This window comes from Alexandromys fortis, unplaced genomic scaffold (genome assembly GCF_014885135.2).
Source record: "Alexandromys fortis isolate MF-2015 unplaced genomic scaffold, M_Fortis_MF-2015_v1.1 scaffold_29, whole genome shotgun sequence".
NCBI lineage: Eukaryota > Metazoa > Chordata > Mammalia > Rodentia > Cricetidae > Alexandromys > Alexandromys fortis.
The window spans coordinates 2,628,751-2,655,712 of record NW_026067891.1 but is presented as its reverse complement, the minus strand read 5'-3'; the positions used below and the strand labels follow the sequence as shown (position 1 = coordinate 2,655,712).

Here is a 26,962-nt window from a genome sequence, read left to right as displayed (position 1 = left end):
AAAAAAAAAAAAAAAAAAAAACGAAATTGAAGTTCTTAATATACCTAAAGCTGAGCAATCTAGTTTTCAACATGATAAAATGTTGCCTTTATTTCAGGTTGTTGCATTCTGGGGTCTGCATGGTGACAGTTTTGAAATGCCTCCACTTCATCTTTTATATTTTATTTATTTGTTTGTCTGTTTTATCTGTCTAACCATAGGAAGAATATAGAAATTCTATGCCTGCATCCAGTTTTCAGCAGCAAAAGCTTCGTGTCTGTGAGGTTTGTTCGGCTTATCTTGGTCTCCATGACAATGACCGTCGTCTAGCAGACCACTTCGGGGGCAAGTTACACTTGGGGTTCATTCAGATCCGAGAGAAGCTTGATCAGTTGAGGGTATGTTGATAACATTCTTTCTGGGTTTTTTTGTACGACAGGATTGCTCTGTAACAGCTCTGACTGTACTGGAACTCACTCTGTAGACCAGGCTAACTTTGAATTCAAAGATCCATCTGCCTCTGCCTCCCAAGTGCAGAGATTAAAGGAATGAGCCACAGCTTCCCTCCCCTTCTTTAAAAATTTACATTGTGTTCTGCTTGCATGTATACGTGCAGTCCAGAAGAGGGCACCAGATCTCTTTATGGCCTTGTCTATATTCTTTAAGTTGGATTTAAACATGTTTCTGGGTTGTTGTTTTTTTTTTCAGGCAGGGTTTCTATGTGTAGCCCTTGCTGTCCTAGAACTTGCTCTGTAGACCAAACTGGCCTTGAATTCACATAGATCTGCTTGGCTCTATCTAAGTGCTGGAATTAAAAGTGTCTCCACCACTGCCTAGCAGAAGATCAGAATTTTAAGATCATCTTCAGCTAACTGGGCAGTTTAAGATCCATCTGTTGAAACCTTGCCTTAACAAAAACATTTGCTTCTGCCTTTCCCAGTAGCATTTTAATGTACTACTTTGCATCTTTGCCAGTATGAGTTTGATATGCTGGTCATATGAGGTGAATTGTAGATGTGGGGAAGGAAGTGATGCCACACCTAGGGGTCTATTCTCAGCCATACCTGCTTTAGGAAGGTGTGAAAAGGAACTGATATCCTGTATGCCTAGCTCAGATGAAGGATGACCCGAGTTGGAGGTGTAGCAATGTGGTGATGGACAGGACAGTTTGCCTGGGCCTTGCTGTGTCCTCTCACCTAGAGGGTACTTGCTTTACTCACTGGGCATAGAGATTTTTCTGTGCTATCCCTGGCTCTAAGCAGGGAAGACTGGTAGGTTTTTGTATCATGGGGTATGACTTACTCTCCCTTTCAGGACTGTGTTTTCATCCACTCTGCCCAGATGGTGTATTACAAGATTTGTTAGTGTTAGTGGTGGGTTATAAAGGTTCTTAGCCCTTTTCAGCTGGCTTGAGTCAATGCTGATTTGATGGTAAAGTGTATCAGCCTTCTGGCTTCTGTCACATTTAGGATCGAGCCTGATGAATTGAATATGCAATTGTGCATATTCCACAATGCACTTACCACATCAGAAGTGAGTTGCTTCTAGCTGCCTAAGAGTTCCACTCCCAGCAGCAGGGTGTATGTGGTCCTACTCATGTTTCTTTTTTTACTACAATGCTTATAGAGAGGCTGTAGGATAAACAGCTAACTTGATGGTTTGGTTTGAAGCATTGTGATCAATTTCCTGTGGCTTAAAAGTTCAGCCCACCCCCCTCCTTCGTAATTTGTCACCAAATGTATAAAATGATTTAATTTTTTTTTCCATTTGTTCTGTTAGGGATATTTTTTTTTTTTGAGCCAGGTGTCTCTGTAACAGCCCTAACTATCCTGAAATTAGCTCTTGTAGACCAGGCTAACCTAGAACTCACAGAGAGATTCACCTGCCTCTGTCTCCTGAGTACTGAGATTAAGTGTGTGTGCCACCACCGCCCGGCTTCCGTTAGTTTTAAAAATGAATATATTGTTTCCTAAAAGTTGTTGCTCCCCCCACCCATTTTTCATTTATTTAGAAAACTGTGGCTGAAAAGCAGGAAAAGAGAAATCAGGATCGCTTGAGGAGAAGAGAGGAGAGAGAGCGAGAGGAGCGGCTGAGCAGGAGGTAAGTGTGGACCAGCCTTAGGAAACTGCTGTTTGCCATGTTGTGATCTGGAATAGTTAGTGTTTACCATACAAAGAATCGGCAGTTATTTACTTGTGTGTGTGTGTGTGTTTTTCTTTTTTTAATTTAGAGATAGGGTATCTTAGTGTTTCTATTGCTGTGAAGAGACACTGTGACCACGTTAACTCTTACAAAGGAAAATATTTGATTGTGGCTCACTTGCAGTTTAGAGGTTTAGTCAATTTATCATTGTGGTGGGAAGTAAGGCAGCATGCAGGCAGACATGGTACTGGCAAAAGTGTTGAGGGTTTCTCTGTCTTGACCCACAGGCAGTAAGAAGTCTGAGACCCTGGATGGTGTGTTGAGCATAGGAGACCTCAAAGCCAACTCTCCTGGTCCCCTCCTACACACACAGTGACACACTTCTTCCAACAAGGCCATACTTCTTAATAGTGCCACTCCCTTTGGGGATACCACATAGGGTCTCACTATGTAATCCAGGCTGGCCTAGAATTTGCAGAGATGTGCCCGTGTCTGCCTTCTAATAGCTAGATGAGGGCATGTGCCATCAACCTGGCTCTGGGGTGACCTTTAAAAGAAAAATTATTAAATCTATAACATACTCAGTCTGGTGAGGTATGACATTGACTTAAACAAGGGAGGAAGAAACTAGGGAGAGTTACTCTCCCCTCTCCCCCCCCAAGACAGAGTTTTTGTGTTGACTTGGCTGTCCTGGAGCTAGCTCTGTAGACCAGGCTGTCCTCAAACTCACAGAGATGCACTTGCCTCTGCCTTCTGGGTACTAGGATTAAAGGTGTGAGCCACCCACCATTGCCCAGCCATCCTTGGACCTCACTGAGCCGGCTCTGACAGCTGGGCATAGAACCTTCAGCAAATAGGGAAGGCAACAAGGAAGGGATCTGCTGCTAAGCTGTAGTCTCGTGGCAGTGCATTGATTGTCAGCTTTGAAGTGAAGGGGTGGAGGCTTTGTATGTCTCCTCCCCCTTTATTTTTTTGAATTGGACACATGGGGCCACAGGACAGAGTTTCCTATAAGACATGTAGTTGGAATATGTTCCTGCTTGAGAAGCAGAGTGTTAAGGTGTTGAGCAAAAGCCTCCCCCGCCCCCACGCACGAGTGAGGTTCTGATTTTCGAGGCAGGAAGAGTGTGAGTGGTGTGATCTGGGCTAAGGTATTTGGGGTAGAACTGACTGGACTTGGGGTCGTGTGAGGAGAAGGAGTGCAGCTGGCCTCGTGGTCTCTTTTCTTTTTGTTTTGTTGCTTGTATATCCCTGGCTGTCATAAAACTTATTCTGTAGCCTCAGGCATCCGCCTGTCTTTTCTTCTCTGTGCTGAGATCAAAGGTGTGCACCTAGTACCGTGCTCAGTTGGCCTCTTGGTTTCTAATCTAGAATTTTCCCTTACTTTGGACAGGGAGGATGGAATGAGGAATAGGGGTAGAATTTGGCTATATTTAGTTTGAGACGTACTCAGATAGATGTGTTGGATCTAATTTGAGTTGAAAGAAGAGATGAGAGCCAGAAGTAACTATGCTATCTTGAGGGACACTTTTTTTGTTTTGATAGGATCTTACTGTGTTGCTTTGACTGGCCTAGGACTCTGTAGACCAGGCTGGCTTTAAACTCATAGTGATCCATCTGCCTTGGCTCTCCTTGGTGGTGGGATTAATGGTGTTTTATTTTCCTGTTTAGGTCTGGATCAAGAACCCGCGATCGCAGGAGGTAGGTTTTCAGATCTATCACAGGGTTCTCAAGTTGAATACTTTTTTATGCAGAAACATTTAATAATTGATGTTTACAGCTTCACAACTTAGGTAGGCAAGATTGATTTGTGAAGAGCATTGCTTAGGATTTAGCACAACAGAAACACACATTCCATTACCACCACTACAAGGAAAGAAGGCCTGGAGCTTCTGCTGAGGCCTACAGACAAACTAAGAGTGTCTAAATCCTGTGTTTTGGTTTTTTGAGACATGTTTTCTCTGTGTATTCTTGACTTTGTAGACCAGTCTGGCCTCAATTTTAGAGACCTGTCTACTTGCCTTTGCCTCCCAAGTGCTGGAATAGGCATGCGCCACCACATCTGGCCAAGTACTGTACTCTTTAGAGATGTTATTTAGGGGAAAGGTTTTGCCATCAGACTAATTCAGGGGACTCTTTAGTCCAAAATTGTACGTTTATGGGAGGAAAGAGAGAAATCGCAGGAAAGCTTAAAAGCCAAAAGATGCTAAGAGGAGAGAAATGGAGGTTGACCTCAGTGATGTCTTGCTCTCAAAATCATCTGCATTTTCCAGGTCACGATCTCGGGATCGGCGACGGAGGCGATCTAGATCTACCTCCCGAGAGCGACGGAAGTTTTCCCGTTCCAGGTCCCGAGATAGACACCGGCGCCATCGCAGTCGTTCCCGGAGCCACAGCCGGGGCCACCGCCGGGCTTCCAGGGACCGGAGTACAAAATACAAGTAACTACTCTGACTTCCTCAGTAGCTGCAGCCAGGAACAAGCCTTTTCTCTTTGTTCCCAAGTCTGCTGGGGTCTGTCATGCTGGCCTTTTGGCCACTACATCTGGTAGGGACAAGGTTGGGTTTATGGGAAGACTAGCACCCTGTGTTGGTACCCTGAGAGATAGACAGTGTCACCTAGTGCTTGGAATAGTATAAGGCCGTTGAGCTCTCATGGCCCTCTGGGTAGCACTGCACTTGGCTGGGCTTTTTGTACTTTAACTTGGTAAAGAGCAGCTAAGGTTTTTGTCTTAAAAAGGTTCTGCTTACTTACCTCTCTTGTAATTTTGTTTTGAGACCGGCCCTCACTTTGTAACCTAGGTTGGCTTGAACTCAAGATCCTCCTGCTTCAGCCTCGCAAGTGCTGAAATGAAATGTGTATAGCACCATGCTTGACATATGTGGTTTTTCCATTCTACTCTTTTCCATTGTCTTACATACTGCGTCATATTCCACATGCATAACTTTATTGTATTCCCATTTGCTTTGTTTCTGTTACACCAAAAACTTTCCTTATTAAAGTCTTTCCTTTTATTTATTTATTTTTAAAGATTTATTTTTATTATGTGTATGTTAATGTATTGTGTCACAAATGTTAGTGTAAGTATATTGTGTGTGTGTGTATGTATGTATGTATGTGAGTGTGCGTGCGTGTGTGTTCTTACTGTTGGAGGACAAAACTTGTCTTGAATCCTCTAGAGCTAGAGTTACTGGTGATTCTGATGCCCTACAAATGGGTTCTCTACAAGAACATCATATCCACCCCCTTAAACTTTTCAAATGTTACTTTTTATTAGTTACTTTTAAGACCAAACCTCACCCTGTAGCACAGTCTGGCCTCTGACTTAATCACTGCTGTCTCACCTTCTTAAGTGTGAGGATTACAGGTATAAGCCACTATCCTCAGATCAAAGGGTTACCTTAATTTTTTTCTTTTTTCAATTATTATCTGTGTGATCAGTTAGATACAGATGGAATCAGGCTTGGTTGGCTGTCTTCTGGTATGTTAAGAGGCACATGAGCACCTGAGGCCACGCAGCAGTGGAAGCAAGGGCAGGTGGATCTCTTGAGTTTAAGGCCTGGTCTATAGAGTGAATTCCAAGACAGCCAGGGCTACTCAGAGAAACCCTGTCTTGAAACATTTCCCCCAGCCCACATAAAAAGGCACCTGAGCCTGGAAGGGAAATGGCCTTCTGTAGTCTAGGGCTGAGGGTCTACCTTAATGGTTCCTGTGCAGCCAGCCAGAAGGAGATGGCAGCCTCTGCTGAGCCTCTGGTTCCACTTTCCCAGGTTCTCCAGGGAGCGCTCATTGAGAGAGGAATCCTGGGAGTACGGGCGGAGTGAGCGAGGGCCCACTGACTGGAGGCTGGAGAGCTCCAATGGCAAGACTGCATCGCGGAGGTCGGAGGAGAAGGAGGCTGGCGAGATCTGAACCTGGCTCTGGCACTGTAAATAGTCTGACAAATGTTCAGCACAGCCTAAATTACCCTTTATATTTGCTGGATACAACTCATCTTTTGTAGTTAAAATTTCTATTGTTTGGCCCTAGCTGTGAGTTTCTAGAGTTGTTCAGAGCTGCTCCTGTGTTTGGGGTTATGTTGTATAGGAACAAATAAATTTGGCGGCTGCCTCATGACAGCTGTGTTGGGGTGTGTGCTGTCCTCTACTCTAGAGGCACTTCACTAGGACCCTGCACCTGTGGAAATAAAGGCTGGTGCTGCCATTACCTTAGGAAACTGTCCAGATGTCTGACCACTTTAACTTTAGCATCCTATGTGCCAGGGCACTCCAACACACTTAACTGAGCCAGATATTTGTGACTTCTCTGCCTGGCTCACATGCTGCATCTCAGCTACTCAATGCAGACCATAGAGCCGGCTCTGGGTGTGAGGGGGCGGCCATACTGCACACTCATTTCCTTAGGGAGAGCTATAGCTATCGCAACCTTAGCTTAGGGGAGCAGTTCCACTTAGATGGAAAAAAGACATAGATGGCCTCTAACTGCCACTCGGGAGGTCCTTGGGAAAGGCTTGCAGCTTAGGTCAGGTATCTTGGGTGGTTTACTCTCAGGGTAGACTTATTGTCAACCCCTGAGTATATGTTGTTCACAGAGGACCAATGCCTTAAGACCAAAGTGAAACCTAAATAGAAAGGATATTTGAATAGGAGCTTCTTCCCTTTACTTCTCTGGGGAGGGGGGGGGTTAGAGTTTGTTTTCAGAAGGAGCTTTAGTTGGTTGTGTTAAACATAAAAGCTTCCTCTCTCCCTGCCATGCTTGTAAAAGTTTAGGTGCTGTCTTGAACTGTTGGTTTTATGGTCACACATAGGATCTTGAGATCTTGTAGTGTGGCTCCTGGTGCTGCCCTGGGTTCTCTTTTACAGAGGATGTGTGTGGGTACTTGCTATGCTGGTGTGTGAAACAGACTTTACCTTGTCAACTGTCTCCATACGAAAGAAGGTAGGGTGGAATATCTGTGAAGGACCCACTGGGTCTCAGTGCTATGCACAGGTGCCATTGTAGGTTTCATCTCTAGCCCCTTGGCCTTTAGGTGGGAATCAGTTTAGCTCTGCTCTGCTGTCTTCCTGGAGTAAAACTGTACCTGGTCCCAGGTGAAAATTTTGACTAGCTGTGGACTCTTACTAGGAACATTTTGCTTCCTGGACTCTTTGGGAGCTTACCTGGACAGTTCTCCTCAGAGCCAACATCAGTATGTCTGGTTTGGATCCTTTTCTGTCTACATATAAATTTGTATGTGGAGAAACAACTGTTTTGTTTTATCAGGGTGTAAAGTTACTAAAAACATTTCTGTGCCCTGGCCTTTGGTACCCACAGAGGATAATTTCTGGGCTCATGTGACAGACTGCAGCTACTGGGGTACAGTAGGCAGACCCCCTGCATAAGTAGAATCCTTTGGGTGGTCAGTGTCCCTAGAGTTGCAGAAAGGCTGCTTGCTTCAGTCTCTTATGGAGACTTTACCAAGTTTGTAAGGTCTTTGTTTGTTTTTTGTGGGTTGTGTGGGGGGAACAATCTTGCCCTGTTAACCAGGCTATTGAACTTTAGGGCTCAAGATATTCGTGTTTCTGTTCCCAAATAGCTGGCACAGTTGACTGTGCCAACACATCTGGATGCTTTGTTTTATTGTTTTGTGTTGTGATTGTTGTTGGGTTTTTTGTTTGTTTTTCTAGACGGGGTTTATGTGGATATCCTGGAACCTATTTTACAGAACCAATTGGCCTCAAACTCAAAGATCTGCCCACCTCTGTCTCCTGATGTTTTGTTTTCTTAATTGGAATTTTCATGGAGAAAGGGAACTAGGACAAATGACCAGAGATTTGTTGTGTGTGTTTGTGGGGGTGGCTCAGGCCATTATGCAAAAAGTTATGGGATCTACTATATGCAACCTGAGGGCCCCAGGTACTGATTAGGTTCCAGGCCCAAGAATTTGAAGAACCAGTAGTTTTCATCCTGGCCCTTTGTGAAGCCCAACAACCAATACCATCCACAGGCCAGGGCATAGGAGAGAAGATGGACGTCCAGCTCAGAAAGAGAATATATGCCCTTCTTGGATCCTGTTATTCTTTCCAGGTCCTTGGTGCATGGGTGATACCAGTGTATTGGGCAGGGAGGTCCTGTCTTTGGCTGGTGATTCTAATGCTTCTCAAATCCACACTGTGTTTTTCCCATGTCATATAATGTGTGTCATGCATGTGCTTTGGGGGATGATTTTACAGGTTTTTTTTTCTTGCTTATACAGGGCATAGATTACAAGTTCTTGCACTTGTTCATACAGGACATAGTTTGCCTTATGTTGAGTGAGAACTGAAGGACATGGATGTGTAGGACATATTCCTGTGCCTGGGACATAGCAAATAGGACAGCAGGTTAAAATCAGGTTTCTGTGATGACCATGATTGATTTTAAGGCAGGAAGAAGGCATTATCTTCTCTCTGAAATCAGATGAAAACAGGGTTTAGTAGCCCCTGGTCCCCTTGACTACATGAGCAGCACTTGTACTGGGGACCCTATTTCTATCCTAGGTGGCCTATCAATGAATTAGGCCCAGCCAATATGTATCTGAAAAAAGTCAGGAGGATGAAAGTGAAGCATCCCTAGAGAGTGTCTGACCAAGGCTGATCCTGCAGTTAGAGAAACTGTGATACTGTTATTCTCTGAGGGATAAAAGCTGCAGGTATTTCCCAGAATAGCCAAATCTGGTCTCAATATTTGTGACGAATAACCCTAGGCCTGCCAGGTTAGAGGCCTCTTGAATCTCCTAATGTCCCATGGTCATTTTAACAGGTAAAAAGACTGGACCTTTATCATATTAACTTGGGGATCTGTGACTCTTGGACCTTTACCTGTGTACTGGAAGGGTAGGCCCTTTGAACTCAGAGGACGTGAGAGAGAGGAGATGCAGGATATGCCTCCTTAGAGAATGCATCTCCAGTTCAGCAACACTTGTTTACCTTGATAGGGACCCCTCCAACAACAGCAGGGTCAGTCCGCCACTGGTTGTGAGCTTTATTCTGTAGTTTGGTCTTGGGATATATGAGCTCTGGATTCCAGAATTAGCTATGACCTGGGAGCTTTATGTTTCCCTGGGCTCCCAAGCCTTAGGTTTTTCCTACTTGGCATGCATTATTAAAATACACTGAATTTTAGTGTGTGTTTTATCTTTGTCAGTGTCCTCTTGAGTCGTTAAAACACTTCCTAGGGTCTGCTTACTGCTGAAATGAAAGCAATTGCTTCTCAGATAATTCAGTGGACAGCTGTTGGGTGTCTTGACTCCTAGCACATGTTCCTTTCAGAACAGTGACATTTGTGGAATGTCCGTGATGTGTTCCGGAGACGACAGCAAAATGCAACAAACTTTCTATATAAAACCATCATTATAGCCATTTCTGATGTGTATGTCAGTGGTGTTTATATATCCACAGTATGAGTCATCATCACTGTTAGCAAGTTGCAGAATGTTTTCATCCAGACAGAAACTCCAGCCCACTCCCAAAACTATTCAGCTCCTTCCTGAAGCCCCTGGCAATCTGGAACCTGTTTTCTGTCCCTATAGTTTGCTTATTTGGATATTTCACAAACTTGGACTCATGCACTGTATGGCCTTTGGTGTGTTGGCTTCTGCTCAAGGTTTTTGCAAAACTGGGCATGATGTAATCTCGTTACTTTTATGGATAAAAAAAAATTCCATTCTGAGTGTGAGCTACATGTTTTTACTCACTCTGATGGTTAATATCAACTTGATGGGTTTTAGAATCACCCCGTGAATGTATCTGTGAAGGTGTTTCCAGAGGTTTTAGTGAGACCTACCCAGATATAGGCTGCATTATCCTATACTCTGAGGTCCAAGACTGAATAAAAAAGAGGAAAAGAGCTGAGCACCAGCCGTCATCTCTGCTTCCTGACTGCAGATGCAGTGTGACCAGCTGCCTTAAGTTCCTGCAACCGTGACTTCCCCACCACACAAGGACTGTACCCTTCTACTGTGAACCAAAATAAAACTGCTTCTCTCAGTTGCTTTTGTGAGGTCTTTTGTCACAGCATTGAGAAACCAATCTAATATACACTCACTTTCTAATTCTTACACTGTGCTGCAGCTGGGATTATCACTGATGCTCTGCCATGACTATTTTCCAAAGATGTTTCATGGGCCCAGGGGAAAAGACACTGACCGCTATTTCTGTCCAGAATTCCTAATAATCCCTGACTTTGTAGTTCCTGGCTAGGTTCATTCCTACCCAGCATTTGTTTTTGTCTTTTTCTTTTGAGACAGCCTCACTATACAACCCTTGAAATCACAGAGGTCTGTCTCAACCCAGGGTTTTATAAGAGAACTGGGGATGTATTGATGCCAAGCCTGATACATCATACCCACACTCTGCTCTGCAAGGTGGGTGTGTGTCTAGGGGAGCATTTGGTTAAGCCTTCCAGCTCTCTCTCACTAGCTTACATTTTGGTGGGTGCTGAGCTGGGCCATTTCCTATGTATATGTGTCTGCGTGGTATGGAAGGTAGCAGTAGTGAAAGATATTGTATTCCAGCAAATGTGTGTTGTACCCCACTGGGAAACCCATGATAAAAGTAAAACTAGTTAGGACACAGGATTGTCCAGAAATCCTGGGCAGAAGTCTCTGCTTGACCCCTCTTCCCTACACTTCAACATCTCTCTGCTCCCTGCTCTTGTCTGACCTTGTGCCTCTGCACAAGTCCCAGCCTAGGGATATGCCCCAATCTAGACCCTAGAGGCAGTGCTGCCAGTTGTGACCCCCTTGGGGATCATATATATATCAGATACCCTGTATATCAGATAATTCACAACAGTAGCAAAATTACAGTTATGGAGTAGCAGCAAAATAATTTCATGTCACCACAATGTGCAAAACTATTAAAGAGTCACATTAGGAAGATTGAGAACCACTGCTTAGGTCCTAAAGGCTTCCTTAAAACAGCACAAGTCGTGGCACCTGTGCAGATGCAGACAACCCAGGCACACAGGCTTCTTCCTACGTAGGCGTTATTCAAAGACCAAGAAGTATGGATGCCAGGGAGGAAGGACAGCCAGGAGACTCCAGTTTATTAGTACTTGGAGGTCAGCAGTCACAGAGGCAAGGAATTTGTCTAGAGATGCCTGAACCACAGGGGTGGACTCAGCCTGAATGTGGCAGGCAGTGGCTCAGGAGCAGCTGCAGAGACAGGAAGTTTCAGACCCTGGCTGTAGACACCTAGACACTGGGCTGAAATTTTTGAAGCCACTGTACTCACTGCTCTGGGCTCAGGGGCCCCACACCCTCCTTGCTGGTCCTAGATCCTGCTCCCCACCCCTGAACACCTCCCACTGCCGCCTCCATCAGGTCCCAGCACATACTTTGAAGTTCACAGGTTATACACGCAACTTGTGGGCCTGCAGGTCAATCAGAGCAGACAGGGCACCAGGCAAGTCATCCAGGTCTCTAACTGCTGTGGTCAGGGCGTCTTTAACTATTTTATTCACTAAACTGGGTGGGTTTCCATCATCTGGGGAGTCTCTTGGCACCGTTCCGGTTCCTCTGGATACTCTGTATTTATATGTCTCTGGAAAACCCACACTCGAGCCTTAGTGTCAGAAAATGGCAACAGTCACCTGGGTCCTGTCCCTTCAGCTCAAGAGATGCACCAAGAAGGAAAGATACTGTGCTTTGGATTTCCCAGAAATACCAGGTGCTGTAGGTCTCCCAACAAGCTGACCTACTTTCTGGGGTCTGTATTGGCAGGTCCTGGACTTGTCCAGCAAAAAAGGGCAGGAATCAGTATTTCTGGCACTGTCTCTGTGTCTTCAGAAGTCTAGAGTGTAGTTGTGATCCTGGCCTAGGTAGTAACTGAGCTAAATGTCAAGCCAATAGCCTATCTTTATGTTTTTACTTTGCTTTTTGTTTGTTATTTCATGTTACTAAAGATCAAACCTTTGCCTATCCAAGATAGGGGCCCCATTCTTGAGTTCTATACCCTGGCCTGTCTTTTTTTTTTTTTTTTTTAGGGTGTGTGTGTGTTTTATAGGTGAGTGAGTTTTTTGTGCCTAAGATTTCCCTGCCTCAGATTAGGAAGTAGCTCGGACCCAAATGAGTGCTGCCACCAAATCTTGTGTATGATCTGTGGCTGTAGGTTTAGCTGGTACTGGGCAGTCTTGTTTATTCACAGCATGGAAAGCCCAGGAAACCTTGTGAGAGTATCCTTTCCATGTGAACCTGAAGGATCATGAGCCTGAGATGTAGCCAGTGGGCAGTAGTGATGGAGGAGGGTCATATGTCTATTGATTAATAAAGTGCCTTGGCCTTTTGATAGGAGAGCAGCTTAGGTAGGTGGAGTAAACAGAACAGAATGCTGGGAGAAAGAAGCCCAGTCAGTGAGTCACCATGATTCTCTCACGCAACACAGACACAGGTTAAGATCTCCCTGGTAAGCCACCAGCTCGTGGTGCTACACACATTATTTAAGATGGGTTAATCGAGATGTAAAGATTAGCCAATAAGAGGTTAAAACTAATGGGCCAGGCAGTGTTTAAAAGAATACAGTTTCCGTGTAATTATTCCCTGTAAAGCTAGTCGTGCAGGAGCTGGGCGGCGGGAAGCGGCCTGCAGCTCCTTAACAACAGAGTAGGTTAAAATCAGGTTTCTGCCACAGTCATGATGGATCTTAGGTAGGCAAAAGAAACTTCAATCCCTCCTTGAAAACCGGTGAAGGCCGGGTTGGAGGTCCCCAAGTCCCTTTTCTACATGACAGGCTTCAGTGCAATCACCTCATCCCAAGCAGTTGAGTCTTGCACAGAATGCTTTAACCACAGCCTCCCTGATACCCGAAATTACACACCCACATACCCACACACCCTGGGCATGACTGGGCTGAGCAGGCAGGAGTTTGTGACTGTGAGTTTCTCTGGCACAGTGCCCAGTGTGTCCTGGGCATCCATGCTCACCCTCATTGAGCAGCATCTGTAGCTGTGACCTCCATGTATGGATCTAGGCAGGTGACTGCCTTGCAATAAGACTTGGCCCTGAGCAGAGTTTAAATAGACCAGAAGCCTAGGTGGAGGGCACAGTTTTTCTGTCCTGACTGCCACTCTCTGTCCTGGCCACTGTCTCCAAATTACCACACAGAAACTAATATTCCTTGTAAATGCTCGGCCAATAGCTCAGGTTGTTACAAGCTAACTCTTACATTTAGATCAACCTATGTCTACTAATCTATGTATTGTCACGTGGCTGGTGGCTTTACTTGTTCTCTAGCATGTCTTCTTTCTGGGCAGCTGGCTGGTGTCTCCTCACTCTGCCCTCCTTCTTCCCTACTTTCTCAGTCTGACTTTCCAGCCTGACTTCCTGCCCAGCCACCAGCCTGTCAGCTTTTTATTAGCAATGGCAATAGTACATAGCCATAGTGTAGAAAAGGATTCTTCCACAGCAACCAGGGGAGGGTGATGGCTGGGAAATAAGGTTACTTTGAACATTGTCCTTTATGCTGACCTGTGATCTTTGTACCTTTGAGACACAAAAGTGACCATTCTGCAACTGATGCAGCCAAGGCTAAAGGCATGCATTTGTGAGTAGGGGCCATAGATGCTCCAAGGTGGAGATGGCTTGAGGCTCCCCTGGTGCCTGGGGACATGTGGAGGTCCAGGCCCTCCAGCTGCAGGTGGTCTTCCTGCTACCACCCAGCTCTTTACTCTTTGCAGTGTGTTACACAGATCCTGTCTTCCTGCTCTAAAGATTGAATTCATCACTACCTGCCCATATTTTCTCTGGCAGCTGCAGAAAGCTATACTTTCTACAGCTTAGAGCACGTCTACATGCAGGAGGCCCCTCTTCCCACCTCCAACACAGAACACAAAGGGTTAAATTAAAATGAAAAGAATCTCTGTGGAGCCAGGTGTGGTGGGGCAGGCATGCTTTGTAATCCATGTACTGGTGGGTGGGCATAGGGCAAGGGGTAGGTTGGAAATGGGACTGGAAACAGAAGGATCAGGAGTTCAAAACCAACCTAGTCTAAATTAGGGATCTGAGAGGCCAGGCTGGGTTACAGGAGACCATTAAACCTATCTCAAAACAAAACAAAACAAAACAAACAAACAAAAAAAAAAACCCCACAATACAAGGACCTGCCGCTTTAAAAGGAGGTCTATGACTCCAGCTTGACTGAAATTCCAGCCTCTTGGAACCTTGCTTTGGGATCCCAGGATACATCCTCAGCGGTATTTGGAGACCAGTGCCAAAGTCACAAGGCCCAGGAACTTGTCTAGGGAGGCGTGCATCATTGGGCTGAAGTCTCCAGGATAGTGTCGGGCAAGAGTCACCAGCAGACAGTGGCTGAAGAACTGGATTAGAGAAAGAATCGCCCCGCCTTGCTGTTATCTCTCCCTGACACCCAGACTTGAAGGAACCCTCTCTGCAGCAGCCACCAGAGCAGCTCAGTCCCAGAACCCACCTGAAAGTTGGCGGGGTCTACTCGGAGCTTGTGAGCATGCAGGTCGCTGAGAGCAGAGAGAGAACCAGGCAGGTCGTCCAGGTGGTGGGCAGCGAGAGTCAGAGCATCGGCCACCTTTTGGCCATGGGCTTTAACCTGCCTAGAGCCGGGACTCAGGTCGAAGTGTGGGAAGTAGGTTTTGGTGGCAGGGAAAGCCATGAAGGTCCTGTGGGAAAACTGAGTTGGGTGCATCCTGGCCGGGAGGTGTAGAGAGCCCTCCTTTGCCCGGCCGTCCATTGGAAGGTGAGCCCGAGGGCGCCCGAGGGGGTCCTTACCTCTCCAAGGCCTCGGTCGTGTAGATTCCAACATTGGTGCTCATCTTTTTCCATAGCGCGAGAACCAGAGCGCGCTCAGTCTGGGACAGAGCCGTCTTCACTGAGCTGTGTCCTCGCTCCTGGCTTCCCGGCTCTGGGCAAGGATTCCCGGAAACCCAGGGTGCCGCCAGGGGGCGCCGCTGCGTTCCTGCTCGCCTAGGTGCTGGGTTTATCTAGGTGCTGTAAGCCGTGTGTCCCTCTGAGCCCCAAAGCTCTATGGACAAAAGTATCTAATATGTACTACCGTATTACATTTATCCTGCCTCCCGAGTCCTTAGGCTATTTCATAGGTGTCCGTCCCTTTCTCATTCAGTAGTGAAAAGGATTTCTTCTTGGTGTAACTTTCCCTCGAGTTGTCCCATAGCCTGACTTGTCTATCTTAGTTTTCCCCTGGAGCACGTCTCTTTTTATTAAATTTCACGTAGTTCAATCTACATTTAAAGGGGCTGGAGAGACGTCTCAGCAGTTGAGAGCACTGGCCGTTTTCCCAGAGGACCTGGGTTTGATATCTACCACCTACAGGGCAGGTCACAGTTGTGTGTAACTCCAGATCCAGCGGATATGAAGCCTCTTTCTGTCCTCCGCGGGCTGCAAGTGGTGCGCACACATTCATGTAGTCAAAACACCCATGCGGATAAATATAGAATATAACAAATTCAAATCTACCTTAAAAAGCTCTTTAAACCTGGTGTGTTGGCTGAGGCACAGGTGAATCCCAGCTCCCAGGAGTGAGAGGTAAAGGGTTTTCTTTGAGTTCAAGACCATCCCCGGCTACATAGGCATTTCAGACCAGCCGGAACTACATAATGAGATCCTGGCTCTACACTCCCTCCCGCCCCCCCAATGCAATCCCTTTTAATAAATTCCAAATTTATTAAAATATAAAAATATATGCCTATATATAGTGTCAATGATGATAGCAAGGGTAGTGGCTCACTCGGTGCTCTGTGTCAGTCTACACTAAATGTGTGTGTCTACGTGCGGATATGCTCTGGGATTGCAAGTTCTGGGATTGCAGGCACGTGCCACAAAGCCCCGTGTATTCTAGCTGTCTTTGATGTGTACAAGTCAGTGATCTTACGTTCATTTGCAATTTTATGCAGTCATCCCTTATACCCATTTCCTGAATTTTTCCTCACCTAAATAGAGCCTCCAGCCCCCTAGCGTTAGTTATCCAACCCTTCCTAAAGCCCCTGCTAACCGGGAGGGTGCTTGCTGTCCCTATAGATTTGCTCACTTTGATATTTTACAAACATAAAATCATGTGCTGTGTGGTCTTTGCCCCATTGCTTCTTCTGCTCAACTTTTTTTTTTTTAGCTCATTCACATAATATACAAAATTTACTCTTTGGTGTCCATGGCTGAAAAATATTCTGTTGTGAGGTACAGACATAGCTCTGTTGATAGAATGTTTGTGCAATACGTGTATATACACATACATGTGCATGAATGTGTGTATATAGTATCGCATATATGAACTTATCCAGCCCTGAGTTCAGTGCCCAAGCACTGCACAGACTGGACATGAAGGCACACATTTTAAATCTCAGCACTCAGGAGTTAGAAGTAAGAGGTTCAGGAGCTCAAGGTCATCCGTGGCTACATAAGATATTTTAGTCCAGCCTGGGTTACATGAAGCCCTACAAAGAGAAAAAAGAAACCGAAGGAAGGATAGGAGGAAGCAAGCAATGAAGAAAAGGAGAGCAGACATTTTTGGGTTTAGGCCACCTGTTGCCTACCGTCACGGTCGTGGGAGGGCGCTCCATTTTTAGCTGTTGTCTAGTAGGGCCCACCCTGATGTACAAGAGGTATTAAGGACATCACTACCTGAGAGGGCCTGAGATAGGAATTCCTAAAACATGATTCCTTGATTCAGAGAGAAAAGCCAGAGCTGTCAGCAGAGGGCTTGGATGGACTGCTGCCAAGCCTGCTGCTGCTCCAGTCTCAGAGCCTGCTCTGTAGGAGAAGGCTTGTGTGTGTGGACACACTCGCTTCTGCTCCATTGCCTCTGAACCTTGTCTCTACTGTGGAGAGGGGCGTCAGGGCGGGGCTGGGAAACGACACCAAGCCTGTCCCAATGATTAAGTTTTCACCTCTTTATGGTCCTCAGACATGACTGTCCAAAGTGTGGGCATGAGGTGTGGCACCTACACAGACTTGTGCCTGCAGTGGCACCATTCAAACCCCCAGTTTCATTCTTGTTTCTGGTCTTCAAAGGGAGTCTAAGGGGTGGGTGAATGAGGATTCAATATCACTCCGTAAAAAGGGAGGACTGGAGCAGTCACCTGATGGGGAAACCTGGAAATTCTGGTCGTGTGTGTGTGTGTGTGTGTGTGTGTGTGTGTCTGTCTGTCTGTCTGTGTCTGTGTGTCATGAAAGGTAGCAGTAGGGAGGACACCGTAGTCCAGCAAATTCATGTTGAACCCGGTGGGAAACCCAGGGTAAGAGTAACCCAGCCAGGGACTGCAGAACAAGGGGTTGTCCAGAGACCCTGGGCAGGAGACTCTGCTTGCCCCTCTTCTCTCCACTTCTTCTTTTTCCTCCCTACTCTAGTCTGGCATTCTGCCTCAGCACAGGGGACCTGAGTCCCAGGCTGGGCATATGACCTCCCCCAGGCTTCCCCGTGTCAGTCGGGCACCTGTGCAGATGCAGACCACCCAGGCACACAGGCTTTTTCCTACTTAGGCTTTATTCAAAGACCAAGAGGTACAGGTGCAAGGGAGGAGAGACTGCCTGTCCAGAAGGCAAGCCTGGCAGGAGACGCCCTGAAGCTCCAGTTTAACGGTACTTGGAGGTCAGCACGGTGCTCACAGAGGCAAGGAATTTGTCCAGAGAGGCATGCACTGCAGGGGTGAAGTCGGCAGGAATGTGGTTGGCCAGGGTCACCAGCAGGCAGTGGCTCAGGAGCTGTGGAGACAGGAAGTTTCAGACCATGGAGTAGACACCTAGTCCCCTTGTCTTGAGGGGCCCCATGACCTCCTTTGCTTGTCCCAGATGCTGCCCCCCACCTCCTATCAGCCACCGCTCCCCCCATTGCTGCCACCATTCAGCCCCAGCCCATACCTTGAAGTTGACAGGGTCCACACGCAGCTTGTGGGCGTGCAGGTCACTCAGAGCAGACAGGGCACCGGGCAGGTCATCCAGGTGTCCAACTGCGGTGGTCAGGGCATCGGCGACTTTCTTGCCGTGGGCCTTGACCTGGGCAGAGCCGTGGCTCACATCAAAGTGAGGGAAGTAGGTCTTGGTGGTGGGGTATACCACGAACATCCTGTGGGAAGAAGGTGGGGAGAGGAGTTGAGGTCACAGGAAAGCATAGTTAAGGGATGTCCTCTGTGCACCGTGTCTGCTTTGGATTCCATGGCCCTTCCAGAGCAGAGTTCTCACCTCTCTAGGGCCTCGGCGCCATATTCACCAGCGTGGCCGCCAATCTTGCCCCAGGCATTCTTGATGTTGGTCTTGTCGTCCCCAGAGAGCACCATGATGAATTCCTTCCTGTATCTGTCAGAATCAGAAGTGTGTTGAACTTGCAGCTGCTGCTCTTATATACCTGCTGTGCCTGGGACACGCCCTTGGGGCGGCCCTCATTGGCTGACTAAGGTGGTTCACTGCCGAGCAAGGCAGGCAGGGGGCGCCCGTGGTTGGGGAGATGGCAATAGGCTTCCACTGCCTGTAGGGAATCCTTATCACCCCTTGGGGTGCTCCTTGATAAGTTCCTTTGCCTTTAATGATGGGTTTTTGGGAAAGAGGTAAGAATCCCAAATCCTTGTGCAGAGAAGGCAGTTGCTCAGACCTGCTTGAGTAGTGCCCACCCCTCCATCTTGCTCTGGGTTCCAGCTTCTCACTCTCCTTCCTAACCCACACACTCCCTGCTCTGCCCCACACTCTTCTTCTGGGAAGAAGAAGAGTACATGCTGGGGTCCCACAGAGAAACCCTCTCCCTGTCTTTTCTCCCTCCTCCCTCTCGTCCCTTTGTCTACTCTCTCCTCTCCTGGCTCCTCCTGGCTTTTCTTTTCCCTCTCTCTCCTTTTCCTTTTTTTGTGTGAACAGGTTTTACTCTGATGACCAGGCTGACCTAGAATCCTCTGGCTCAAGTGAACCCCCTGGTCAGCCTTCTAAGTGCAGGGAACTGCAGGAGCAGGGCACCAGACTCTCTGACTTGCATCTCAGCTGCCCAGGGCTCCCACGGATGCAAAGGAAAGATACTGAGAGCTGACTTTGGTGTTGCACAAGAGGAACCTCGGGTCCTAGCAGGCTGAGGCAGGAGGCTTGCCTGAGCCCAGGAATTCAAGGTCAGTCTCTGCAAAGAGAGACCCCATCTTTCTAATATGAGCAAACAGTAGCAAAGAAACTGGGGTGTAATTGATGGCAGGATGTTTACCCAGTTTGAAGAAGGTTCTGGATTCAGTTCTAGCACTGCAGAAATAAATGTGTGATATCACAGACATGAAGCGGTAACCAACTGAAACTCCTGGGCTCAGTTCCAACTTTTTTGACTTGGGGTGAGGGTGACTTGAGCATAGGGACTGACTTCATACTAGAATAACAGAAAACTTGCTGTGAAGTCTTAATGGCTATCCATTTCTTCTTTCTTTTTTCTTACTCTTTCTGATCTTTTATCTTCCCCACTCCCTTTATTATTTCTGTATCTCTGTGTGTGAGTGTGTATGTGTTTCTTTCTTTCTTTCTTTTTTTTGTTTTTGTTTTTTTTTTTTTTTTCGAAACAGGGTTTCTATGTAGCTTTGGAGCCTGTCCTGGAACTAGCACTTGTAGACCAGGCTGGTCTTGAACTCACAGAGATCCGCCTGCTTCTGCCTCCCGAGTGCTGGGATTAAAGGCGTGTGCCACCACCGCCCGGCCTGTGTGTGTGTTTCTAAACTAGTGTTTTGTGGTGATCTTTGTTTTGTGGTTAGTTGGTATAGGTCTAATAATATTACAAAAAGGTGGCATGTATTATTAGGACTTCCTGGGGGCTGGAGAGATGGCTAGGAGGTTAAGAGAACTGACTGATATTCTGGAGGTCCTGAGTTCAATTCTCAGCAACAACATGATAGCTCACATCCATCTATAATGAGATCTGGTGCCCAGAACACTATATACATAATAAATAAATTTAAAAATAAATAAATAAACAAATCTTTAAAAAAAAGACTTCTTTCTCTGTCTCCTGAGAGGACTTCTTGAAGGCTAGTCTTCTCCTGGACATCTCTGCAACTCTTTCTCTTGCTATCCTCCCCCAGTGCAGGTAGAGAAAAATCCTGGGCGAAGGCACTAGGTTCATGCTCTCTGTCAACATGTCAGGGATACAAACAGCTCAAGTGTACACACCTCTTGTTCAGACAAAGACGTGCGGGTATGGACAGGCATGAGGGATGGTGCTGCAGCTCTGAGGGGTCCAGTGTTTGGAGGTCAGCACTGTACTCACAGGAGCAAATAGCTTGTTGGTGTTGCTGTCCGGACCCCAGCCTCAGATTCAGATGTTTCCTCCCCTTTCCTGCTCCCCCTCCCGTCCAGACAGGTGTCCGGAAAGATGCAGAGTCCCATTCCCTGGGGCGCAGAAGTTCAGCCTTTGGCAGAACTGCCCCCTGGCATTCCTCCCACTCTTTCCCAAGCTGCACAGCTTTGTCCTGGCTCTGAGGACAAGAAAGATAAGATGCTGGGGACTTAGAGGCATAAGTGATGCTTGACCCTGGATGGTGGGGTGCCCCTCTGTAGGTACCATTTCAGTCTCTCCTCCTTGAGATCCCCAAAGGTTAAGTCTTAGCCTTAGGGAGCATGGAAGGAGCCAAATTCCTCTGTTCTTTTCTCTTTTCTCCTCCTCCGCCCTTCTCCTCCTCTCATTTCCCTCCCCTCCCCTTCTTTCTTTACCTTTCCTCCCTTCTCCACCCCCTTCCTCCCTTCTCTCTTCTTTCCTTTCTTCATCCCTCCTTCCCTCCAAATGTGTCTTTGTTTAGACTTAATGAAGACAGTAGGCTCAGTCTCAGACTTTACTTCAGCCTTTCTCTGGGTGGAGCGATCCGACCTAGACTGTCTCCCATTGATAACACAGCAGGGTGTGAATGCTTTGATCGACTTTAGCTTATTTCCTAGGTGTTTTCCTACATATGAATAAAAATGAGGGCTGGAGAGATGGCTCAGCAGTGAAGAACACTGCCTGCTGCTCCAGAGGACCCAGGTTCAATTCCCAGCACCATCGTGGCAGCTCACAACTGTCTGTAATTTTACCAGGGAACCTGCCACCATCACACAGACAGACATATGGGCAAAACACTGATGCACATAAATTAATAATGAATGCATTAGTTTTAATAAAATTAAAACGAGTTGGCGGTGAGGGAATGGAGTCCACAGGGGAGAGGAAGAAAGAAGTCCCCAGGAGCAGTCCTTGTCCAGTAGACATTGCATGTGGTACCTGCCACCATCCTGATAGCTGTATCTAGTGCAACATGCACTGGCTCGTTCGAGGCAAGACCTGGCAACCTGGTCAAGTTCCAGAACACGGTAGCCAGGCAGGCTGTCATAGATGCCAGCCTGGAGCCAGTTGCCTCAGACCAATGGCAGGAGAGTTTCTGGTTGCTGCTAACAGCCAGGGAAGCAGAAGTAAGGGAAATTCCTCCAGGGAGGCTTCTGTAGGGAGACCAGTGCTCAGACTCCCTTCAGAGCAACTGCATCTGGCTGTGACTTGCTGCTTCGCTGGTCTCTCTGCTAGACCACAGCTACTCAGAGCATCCTTCCCCAGCCTGGGTTTGCACAGAGCAGGTCAAGGATGGAATACTTGAACATAAACTCAGTGTTCTCGCTTGACATGATTTTTTTCTTTGTTTGTTTTTGTTTTTCGAGACAGGTTTTCTCTGTCCTGGAACTAGCTCTTGTAGACCAGGCTGGCCTTGAACTGACAGAGATCTCTCTTCATTTGCTTGTGGAGTGCTTTGATTAAGACCATGTAACAGCACAGCAGTCCCACATGCTCGCTTTGCATAAGAGTTCTGTCTTGTTATTTGTTCCTGTATTGCTTTTTACTATATTTTAGAGGCTTATTTTTTTGTTTTACTTATTATTTTATGTGCATTGGTGTTTTTCTGTGTGTGTCAGGTTCCCTGGACCTGGAATTATAGAAAATTGTGTGCTGTCATGTGGCTGCTGGGAATTGATACCAGGTTCTGGAAGAGCAGTCAGTGCCCCCAACCACTGAGACCTCAACAGCCCCTAGAGATTTTTTTTTTAGTTTTTTGAGAGATTTATTTTTATTTAATTAAAAAATGTATATAGGCAAAGCTAGGCAATAGTGGCATATGCCTTTAATCCTAGCATTTGGGAGGAAAAGGTAGGTGAATCTCTGAGTTTGAGGCAAGCCTAATACAGAGTAAGCTCCAGGACAGGCTCCAAAGCTACACAGAGAAACCCTGTCTCGAAAAACCAAAAAGAAAAAAAAATGTATATAGCTGAGTGTGTTAGTTTGAATGTAATTGCCCCCCATAATCTCATAGGAAGTGGCACTCTTAGGAGGTGTGACTTTGTTGGAAGGGGCATGGCCTTATGTTGTGGAGGGAGTGTGTCTGTATAGGAGCAGGCTTTGAGGTGTCCTGTGTTCAGGATACTGCCTAGAGTCTCACTCCACTTCCTGTTACCATCTGGTCAGTTGTAACCAGCACCACATCTGCCTGCACACTGCCATACTCCCTGCCCGGATGATAATGGGCTGAACCTCTGAAGTGTAAGAAGGCCACCCCAAATAAAAAAAATTTTTTAAAGAGTTGCTTTGGTCATAGTGTCTCTTCACAGCAACAGAAAGCCTCAGATGGCCGAGGTGTGCTGGTGCAAGGTTTAAAGTTCAGCCCCCTGGAGGCAGAGGCAAGCAGATCTCAGTAAGTTCAAGGCCAGTCTACAAATTGAGTTCCAGGACAGCCAGGCAGTTACAGAGAGAAATCCTATCTTGTATATGAGGCTGGATATTTGACTCAGCTGTTTAGAGCAGTCCTTGCTCTTGCGGAGATCTTGGGTTCAGTTTCTAACACCTATACGGTGGCTCATAACCATCTGTAACTACAGATCCAGGGGATCTGATACCCTCTTCTACCATGGTCACCAGGCACAAAAATGGTACACAGATGTGTCTATGCAGGCAAAATATTCATACTCATAAAAACATTAAAGATATTTTGAAAGTTTTCTTTTCCTTGAGACTGGGTTTCTCGGTGTAACAGAGTTGACGGTACTAGAAATTATTTCAGGTTGGCCTGAAACTCAGAGAACGTCCTGCCTCAGCCTTCAAAGTGCTGGGATTAAAGGTATGTGCACCATCACCCAGCATTTAAATTATTTCTTTAATTATTTTTATTCCTGTATATATTTCTATGTGCCTGTGTGTAGTGTCCATGGAAGCCAAAGTCATCAGATCTCATTTTATCATTATTTATTTTTATTTCCTGTGCACTGGTGATTTTGCCTGCATGTATGTCTATATAAGGGTATTGCATCCCCCAGAATTGAAGTTACAGACAGATGTGAGCTGCCATGTGGTTCTGATTCCAGGTCCTCGGGAAGAGCAGCCAGTGCTCTTATCCACTGAGATATCTCTTTAACCCATCAAATCTCATTCCAATTAGGCTTTCAGGCTCTTGCGAGCTTCCTGATGTGGATACTGAGAATTTCTTGGGTCCTGGATCAGAGCAGAACATGTTCATAGTTGCGAACCCATCACTCCAGCCTTATTTGTTTGTTTCTCCCCTGACTTTGAATTTGGCAAGTCCTCACCATGAGCCCTCACTGACCTGTTGCCTACTTTGTAGAACAGGCTGGTTTTGAACTTGCAGAGATCCACCTGCCTCAGTCTCCAGAATGCTAAGGTTAAAAGTGTATTCTACTGTACATCACCCTGTGTATTTGTTTTTTTTTTTTTGTTTGTTTGTTTTTTGTTTAAAAATTTGTAATAGGCAGAGTTGCAGAGATAGCTCAGCATTTAGGAGAACTGACTGCAGAACTCACATAGCAGTTCACAGCCATCTGTAACTCCAGTTCCAGGAGATCCAAGCCCCTCTGTATGCTCCAAAAACACTGCATGCACATGATATACAATAGACAAACAAAACACCATACAAGTAAAAAACAAAACAAAACTCTATCTATCTATCTATCTATCTATCTATCTATCTATCTATCTATCTATCTATCTATCTATCTTTCTATCAATATATAGATATAGCTGGGCACAGAGGACCAAACCTCTAATTCTAGTGCTGGAAAACAGAGACAGGTGGGTCTCTAAGTCTGAAGCCAGCCTGGTCTATATAGTGAATTCCAGGTCAGCCAGAGCTAATTATAAGAAATAGGTAACACGGCGGGCGATGGTGGCGCACGCCTTTAATCCCAGCACTCGGGAGGCAGAGGCAGGCGGATCTCTGTGAGTTCGAGACCAGCCTGGTCTACAGAGCTAGTTCCAGGACAGGCTCCAAAGCCACAGAGAAACCCTGTCTCGAAAAACAANTCTGTGAGTTCGAGACCAGCCTGGTCTACAGAGCTAGTTCCAGGACAGGCTCCAAAGCCACAGAGAAACCCTGTCTCGAAAAACAAAAAAAAAAAACAAAAACAAAACAAAACAAAAAAAAAAAAAACAAAAAGAAAAAGAAAAAAGAAATAGGTAACAGTCTAAGTGTTTGTCTGCGCACATGTGAAAGCAGACGCCTATGGAGTTCAGAGGGGACATGGGGTCAGTGCCTTTGAACATGGAGTTATAGTTGGCTGTTGACCAGCTGATGTTCAATTCTGGGAGCTGAACCCAGGTCCGCAGCTGTCCATGCTCTTCACTGCTGAACTGACTCTCCAATGCCCTCTCCTGCTATATTGACTCCGTGAGTCTGTTTGTGCTGCAGACACAACTGTGTCTATGTGTAGATGAGTTCACATACTTGCTGACTTTAGATGAATGCGGTCGTAGTAATTCCCCACTGCTGGTTAGGAGTCTCAGTTAACTGTATGTTATTCACTAAACTGTGGGGTGTCCATCATTTGGGGAGTGCCGTGGTGCCATTCCAGTTCCTATGGATACTCTGTATTTCTATGTCCCTCAAAAAAGCACACTCCAGCCTTAGTGTCAGAAAATGGAAACAGTCACCTGGGTCCCGGTGCTGGGGACCCACAGCTCAAGAAATGCACCAAAATGGAAAGATACTGTGCTTTGAATTTCCCAGAAATACCCGGTGCTGAGGCCTAGCCTCTCTCTCCCAACAAGCTGCTCTACTCTCTGGGGGTTAGTGTACTGGCAGGTCCTGGACTTGTCTAGCAAAAAAGGGCAGGAATCAGAGTATTTCAGGCACTGTCTCTGTGTCTTCAGCATTCTAGTTTGTGGTTGTGAGCCTGGCCTAGGTAATGACTGAGCTAAATGTCCAGCCAACAGCCTATTTTTATGTTTTTAGTTTGCTTTTTGTTTGTTATTTCGTGTTACTAAAGATCAAACCTTTGCCTATCTAAGATAGGAGCCCCATTCCTGAGTTCTATCCCTAGGCTTGTCCGTGTGTGTGTGTGTGTGTGTGTGTGTGTGTGTGTGTGTATGTGTATGTGTACGTGTGTGTGTGTGTGTTTGTTTCTGTTTTAAAGGTGAGTGTGTATACAGCTCCGGGAGTTTTTGTACCTAAGATTTCCCTGACTCATGTTAGGAAGTAACTCGAATCCAGTGTTTTGATCTGTGGCTGTAGGTTTAGCTGGTACTGGTCAGTCTTGTTTCTTCACAGCATGGAAAGTCCTAGCATTTGCCACCTGTGACCTGGGTGGCCAGGAAATCTTCTGACAGGATCAATTCCATGTGAACCTGAAGGATCACGAACCAGGGGCCAACCATGTTCATATTGCCTCATGTCAGAGTGCCCAAGGCCATGGCACAAGATATGGAAGGGTTTCTGCTGCCCTGGTACCAGAGAGTTAGCAAGCACTGCCCTCCTTTACCGCCCCTACCTGTGTGTGTGTGTGTGTGTGTGTGTGTGTCTAATCCATCCTGTGTGTTGCAGATGTGAATCTTGTCTTAGAGTTTCCCATGGATACAAAGCCCATGAAAATCTTGGTTGGGGCAACGGGCAAAATGGCGTTACCTCCTGAATCATGTAGTTGCACTTAGCATTATAATTTTGGAATCTTCATTCAGATCTTTTTTGAGCATCTGGACACCTACTAGATAAAGTGTAAATATATGGAAAAATAAAAATGCCATAGGCTGAGGGAAAGCTTCAGTCCACCGAGGCTGGGACTCTTGAGGCTGCAAAGGCTCAAAGTGTCTCTGAGTCTTCATTTCAAGGACCCACACGAACCCACACATCTGTGCTGCAACATCCATGACACACAGATGTCCAGGTTAGGAAAATATGACCCTTTTCTCCTTCCTGGCCCCTGGTGGATGGGCGAGCTCCAGTATTGTGCTAGGAAGTGTCACTATGGGTGCCAGTTCAAATGCTTCCCAGACATTCAGTTCTTCCTCAGCCTCCTGCGTCTACCCGGCCCAGGCAGTCTCAGGTATGACTATTATATGTCCATGGTTTGTTCTTGATGTAATTCCACTGTCAGCATTTCCCCATGTCACAGAACGTGTGTCCTGCATGTGCTTTGGGAGATGAAGTCACTGTGTCTTCTGTTTGTTAATTCAGGAGTTTGCCTTATGTCGAATAAGAACTAAAAGACTGAGAGACTTAGAAAACCAGTGAAGGCCGGGTTGGAGGTCCCCAAGTCCCTTTTCTACATGACAGGCTTCAGTGCAATCACCTCATCCCAAGCAGTCGAGTCTTACACAGAATGCTTTAACCACAGCCTCCCTGATACCCGAAATTACACACCCACATACCCACACACTCTGGGCATGGCTGGGCTGAGCAGGCAGGAGTTCGTGACTGTGAGTTTCTCTGGCACAGTGCCCAGTGTGTCCTGGGCATCCATGCTCACCCTCATTGAGCAGCATCTGTAGCTGTGACATCCATGTATGGATCTAGGCAGGTGACTGCCTTGCAATAAGACTTGGCCCTGAGCAGAGTTTAAATAGACCAGAAGCCTAGGTGGAGGGCACAGTTT

At 46.4% G+C, this 26,962-nt stretch overlaps 3 protein-coding genes across 5 annotated transcripts in view; 1 reads left to right on the top strand and 2 right to left on the bottom strand.

Annotated features, from left to right (window-relative positions):
* Luc7l (LUC7 like) overlaps positions 1 to 10,121 on the top strand; it is a 27,780-nt gene extending 17,659 nt beyond the window's left edge. For all 3 annotated transcript variants that reach the window (XM_050127925.1, XM_050128100.1, XM_050128013.1), the window contains 5 exons: positions 201 to 377; positions 1,991 to 2,079; positions 3,793 to 3,822; positions 4,395 to 4,562; positions 5,892 to 10,121. In XM_050127925.1, coding sequence (XP_049983882.1) covers positions 201 to 377; positions 1,991 to 2,079; positions 3,793 to 3,822; positions 4,395 to 4,562; positions 5,892 to 6,033 — 606 coding nt within the window. In that variant the 3' untranslated portion in view covers positions 6,034 to 10,121. The remainder of the gene's footprint in view (positions 1 to 200; positions 378 to 1,990; positions 2,080 to 3,792; positions 3,823 to 4,394; positions 4,563 to 5,891) is intronic.
* A 4,108-nt stretch (positions 10,122 to 14,229) lies between these two features.
* Positions 14,230 to 16,683, bottom strand: LOC126497732 (hemoglobin subunit theta-1-like). Its single transcript, XM_050135913.1, has 4 exons — positions 16,657 to 16,683; positions 14,879 to 15,009; positions 14,565 to 14,769; positions 14,230 to 14,454 (listed from the first exon to the last, which is right to left on the bottom strand). Exons 1-4 carry the CDS (start codon positions 16,681 to 16,683, stop codon positions 14,326 to 14,328), a joined length of 492 nt encoding a protein of 163 aa, XP_049991870.1. The 3' UTR covers positions 14,230 to 14,325.
* Positions 16,684 to 17,588: 905 nt separating this feature from the next.
* Positions 17,589 to 18,459, bottom strand: LOC126497363 (hemoglobin subunit alpha). Its single transcript, XM_050135355.1, has 3 exons — positions 18,302 to 18,459; positions 17,981 to 18,185; positions 17,589 to 17,824 (listed from the first exon to the last, which is right to left on the bottom strand). Exons 1-3 carry the CDS (start codon positions 18,394 to 18,396, stop codon positions 17,696 to 17,698), a joined length of 429 nt encoding a protein of 142 aa, XP_049991312.1. The 5' UTR covers positions 18,397 to 18,459; the 3' UTR covers positions 17,589 to 17,695.
* Between the last annotated feature and the right edge of the window lie 8,503 nt (positions 18,460 to 26,962).

Bases quoted from the DNA above. Each gene is read 5' to 3' on its own strand.
- LOC126497732 (XM_050135913.1), bottom strand. From the start codon at position 16,683: ATGGAGCGCCCTCCCACGACCGTGACG. The intron at 14,770-14,878 runs GTAAGGACCCCC...GTTTTCCCACAG, and splicing joins ACGACCGAGGCCTTGGAGAG to GACCTTCATGGCTTTCCCTG. The intron at 14,455-14,564 runs GTGGGTTCTGGG...TCTCTAATCCAG, and splicing joins TAGACCCCGCCAACTTTCAG to TTCTTCAGCCACTGTCTGCT.
- LOC126497363 (XM_050135355.1), bottom strand. From the start codon at position 18,396: ATGGTGCTCTCTGGGGACGACAAGACCAACATCAAGAATGCCTGGGGC. The intron at 18,186-18,301 runs GTGAGAACTCTG...TTCTTCCCACAG, and splicing joins GGCGCCGAGGCCCTAGAGAG to GATGTTCGTGGTATACCCCA. The intron at 17,825-17,980 runs GTATGGGCTGGG...CTGTCTCCACAG, and splicing joins TGGACCCTGTCAACTTCAAG to CTCCTGAGCCACTGCCTGCT.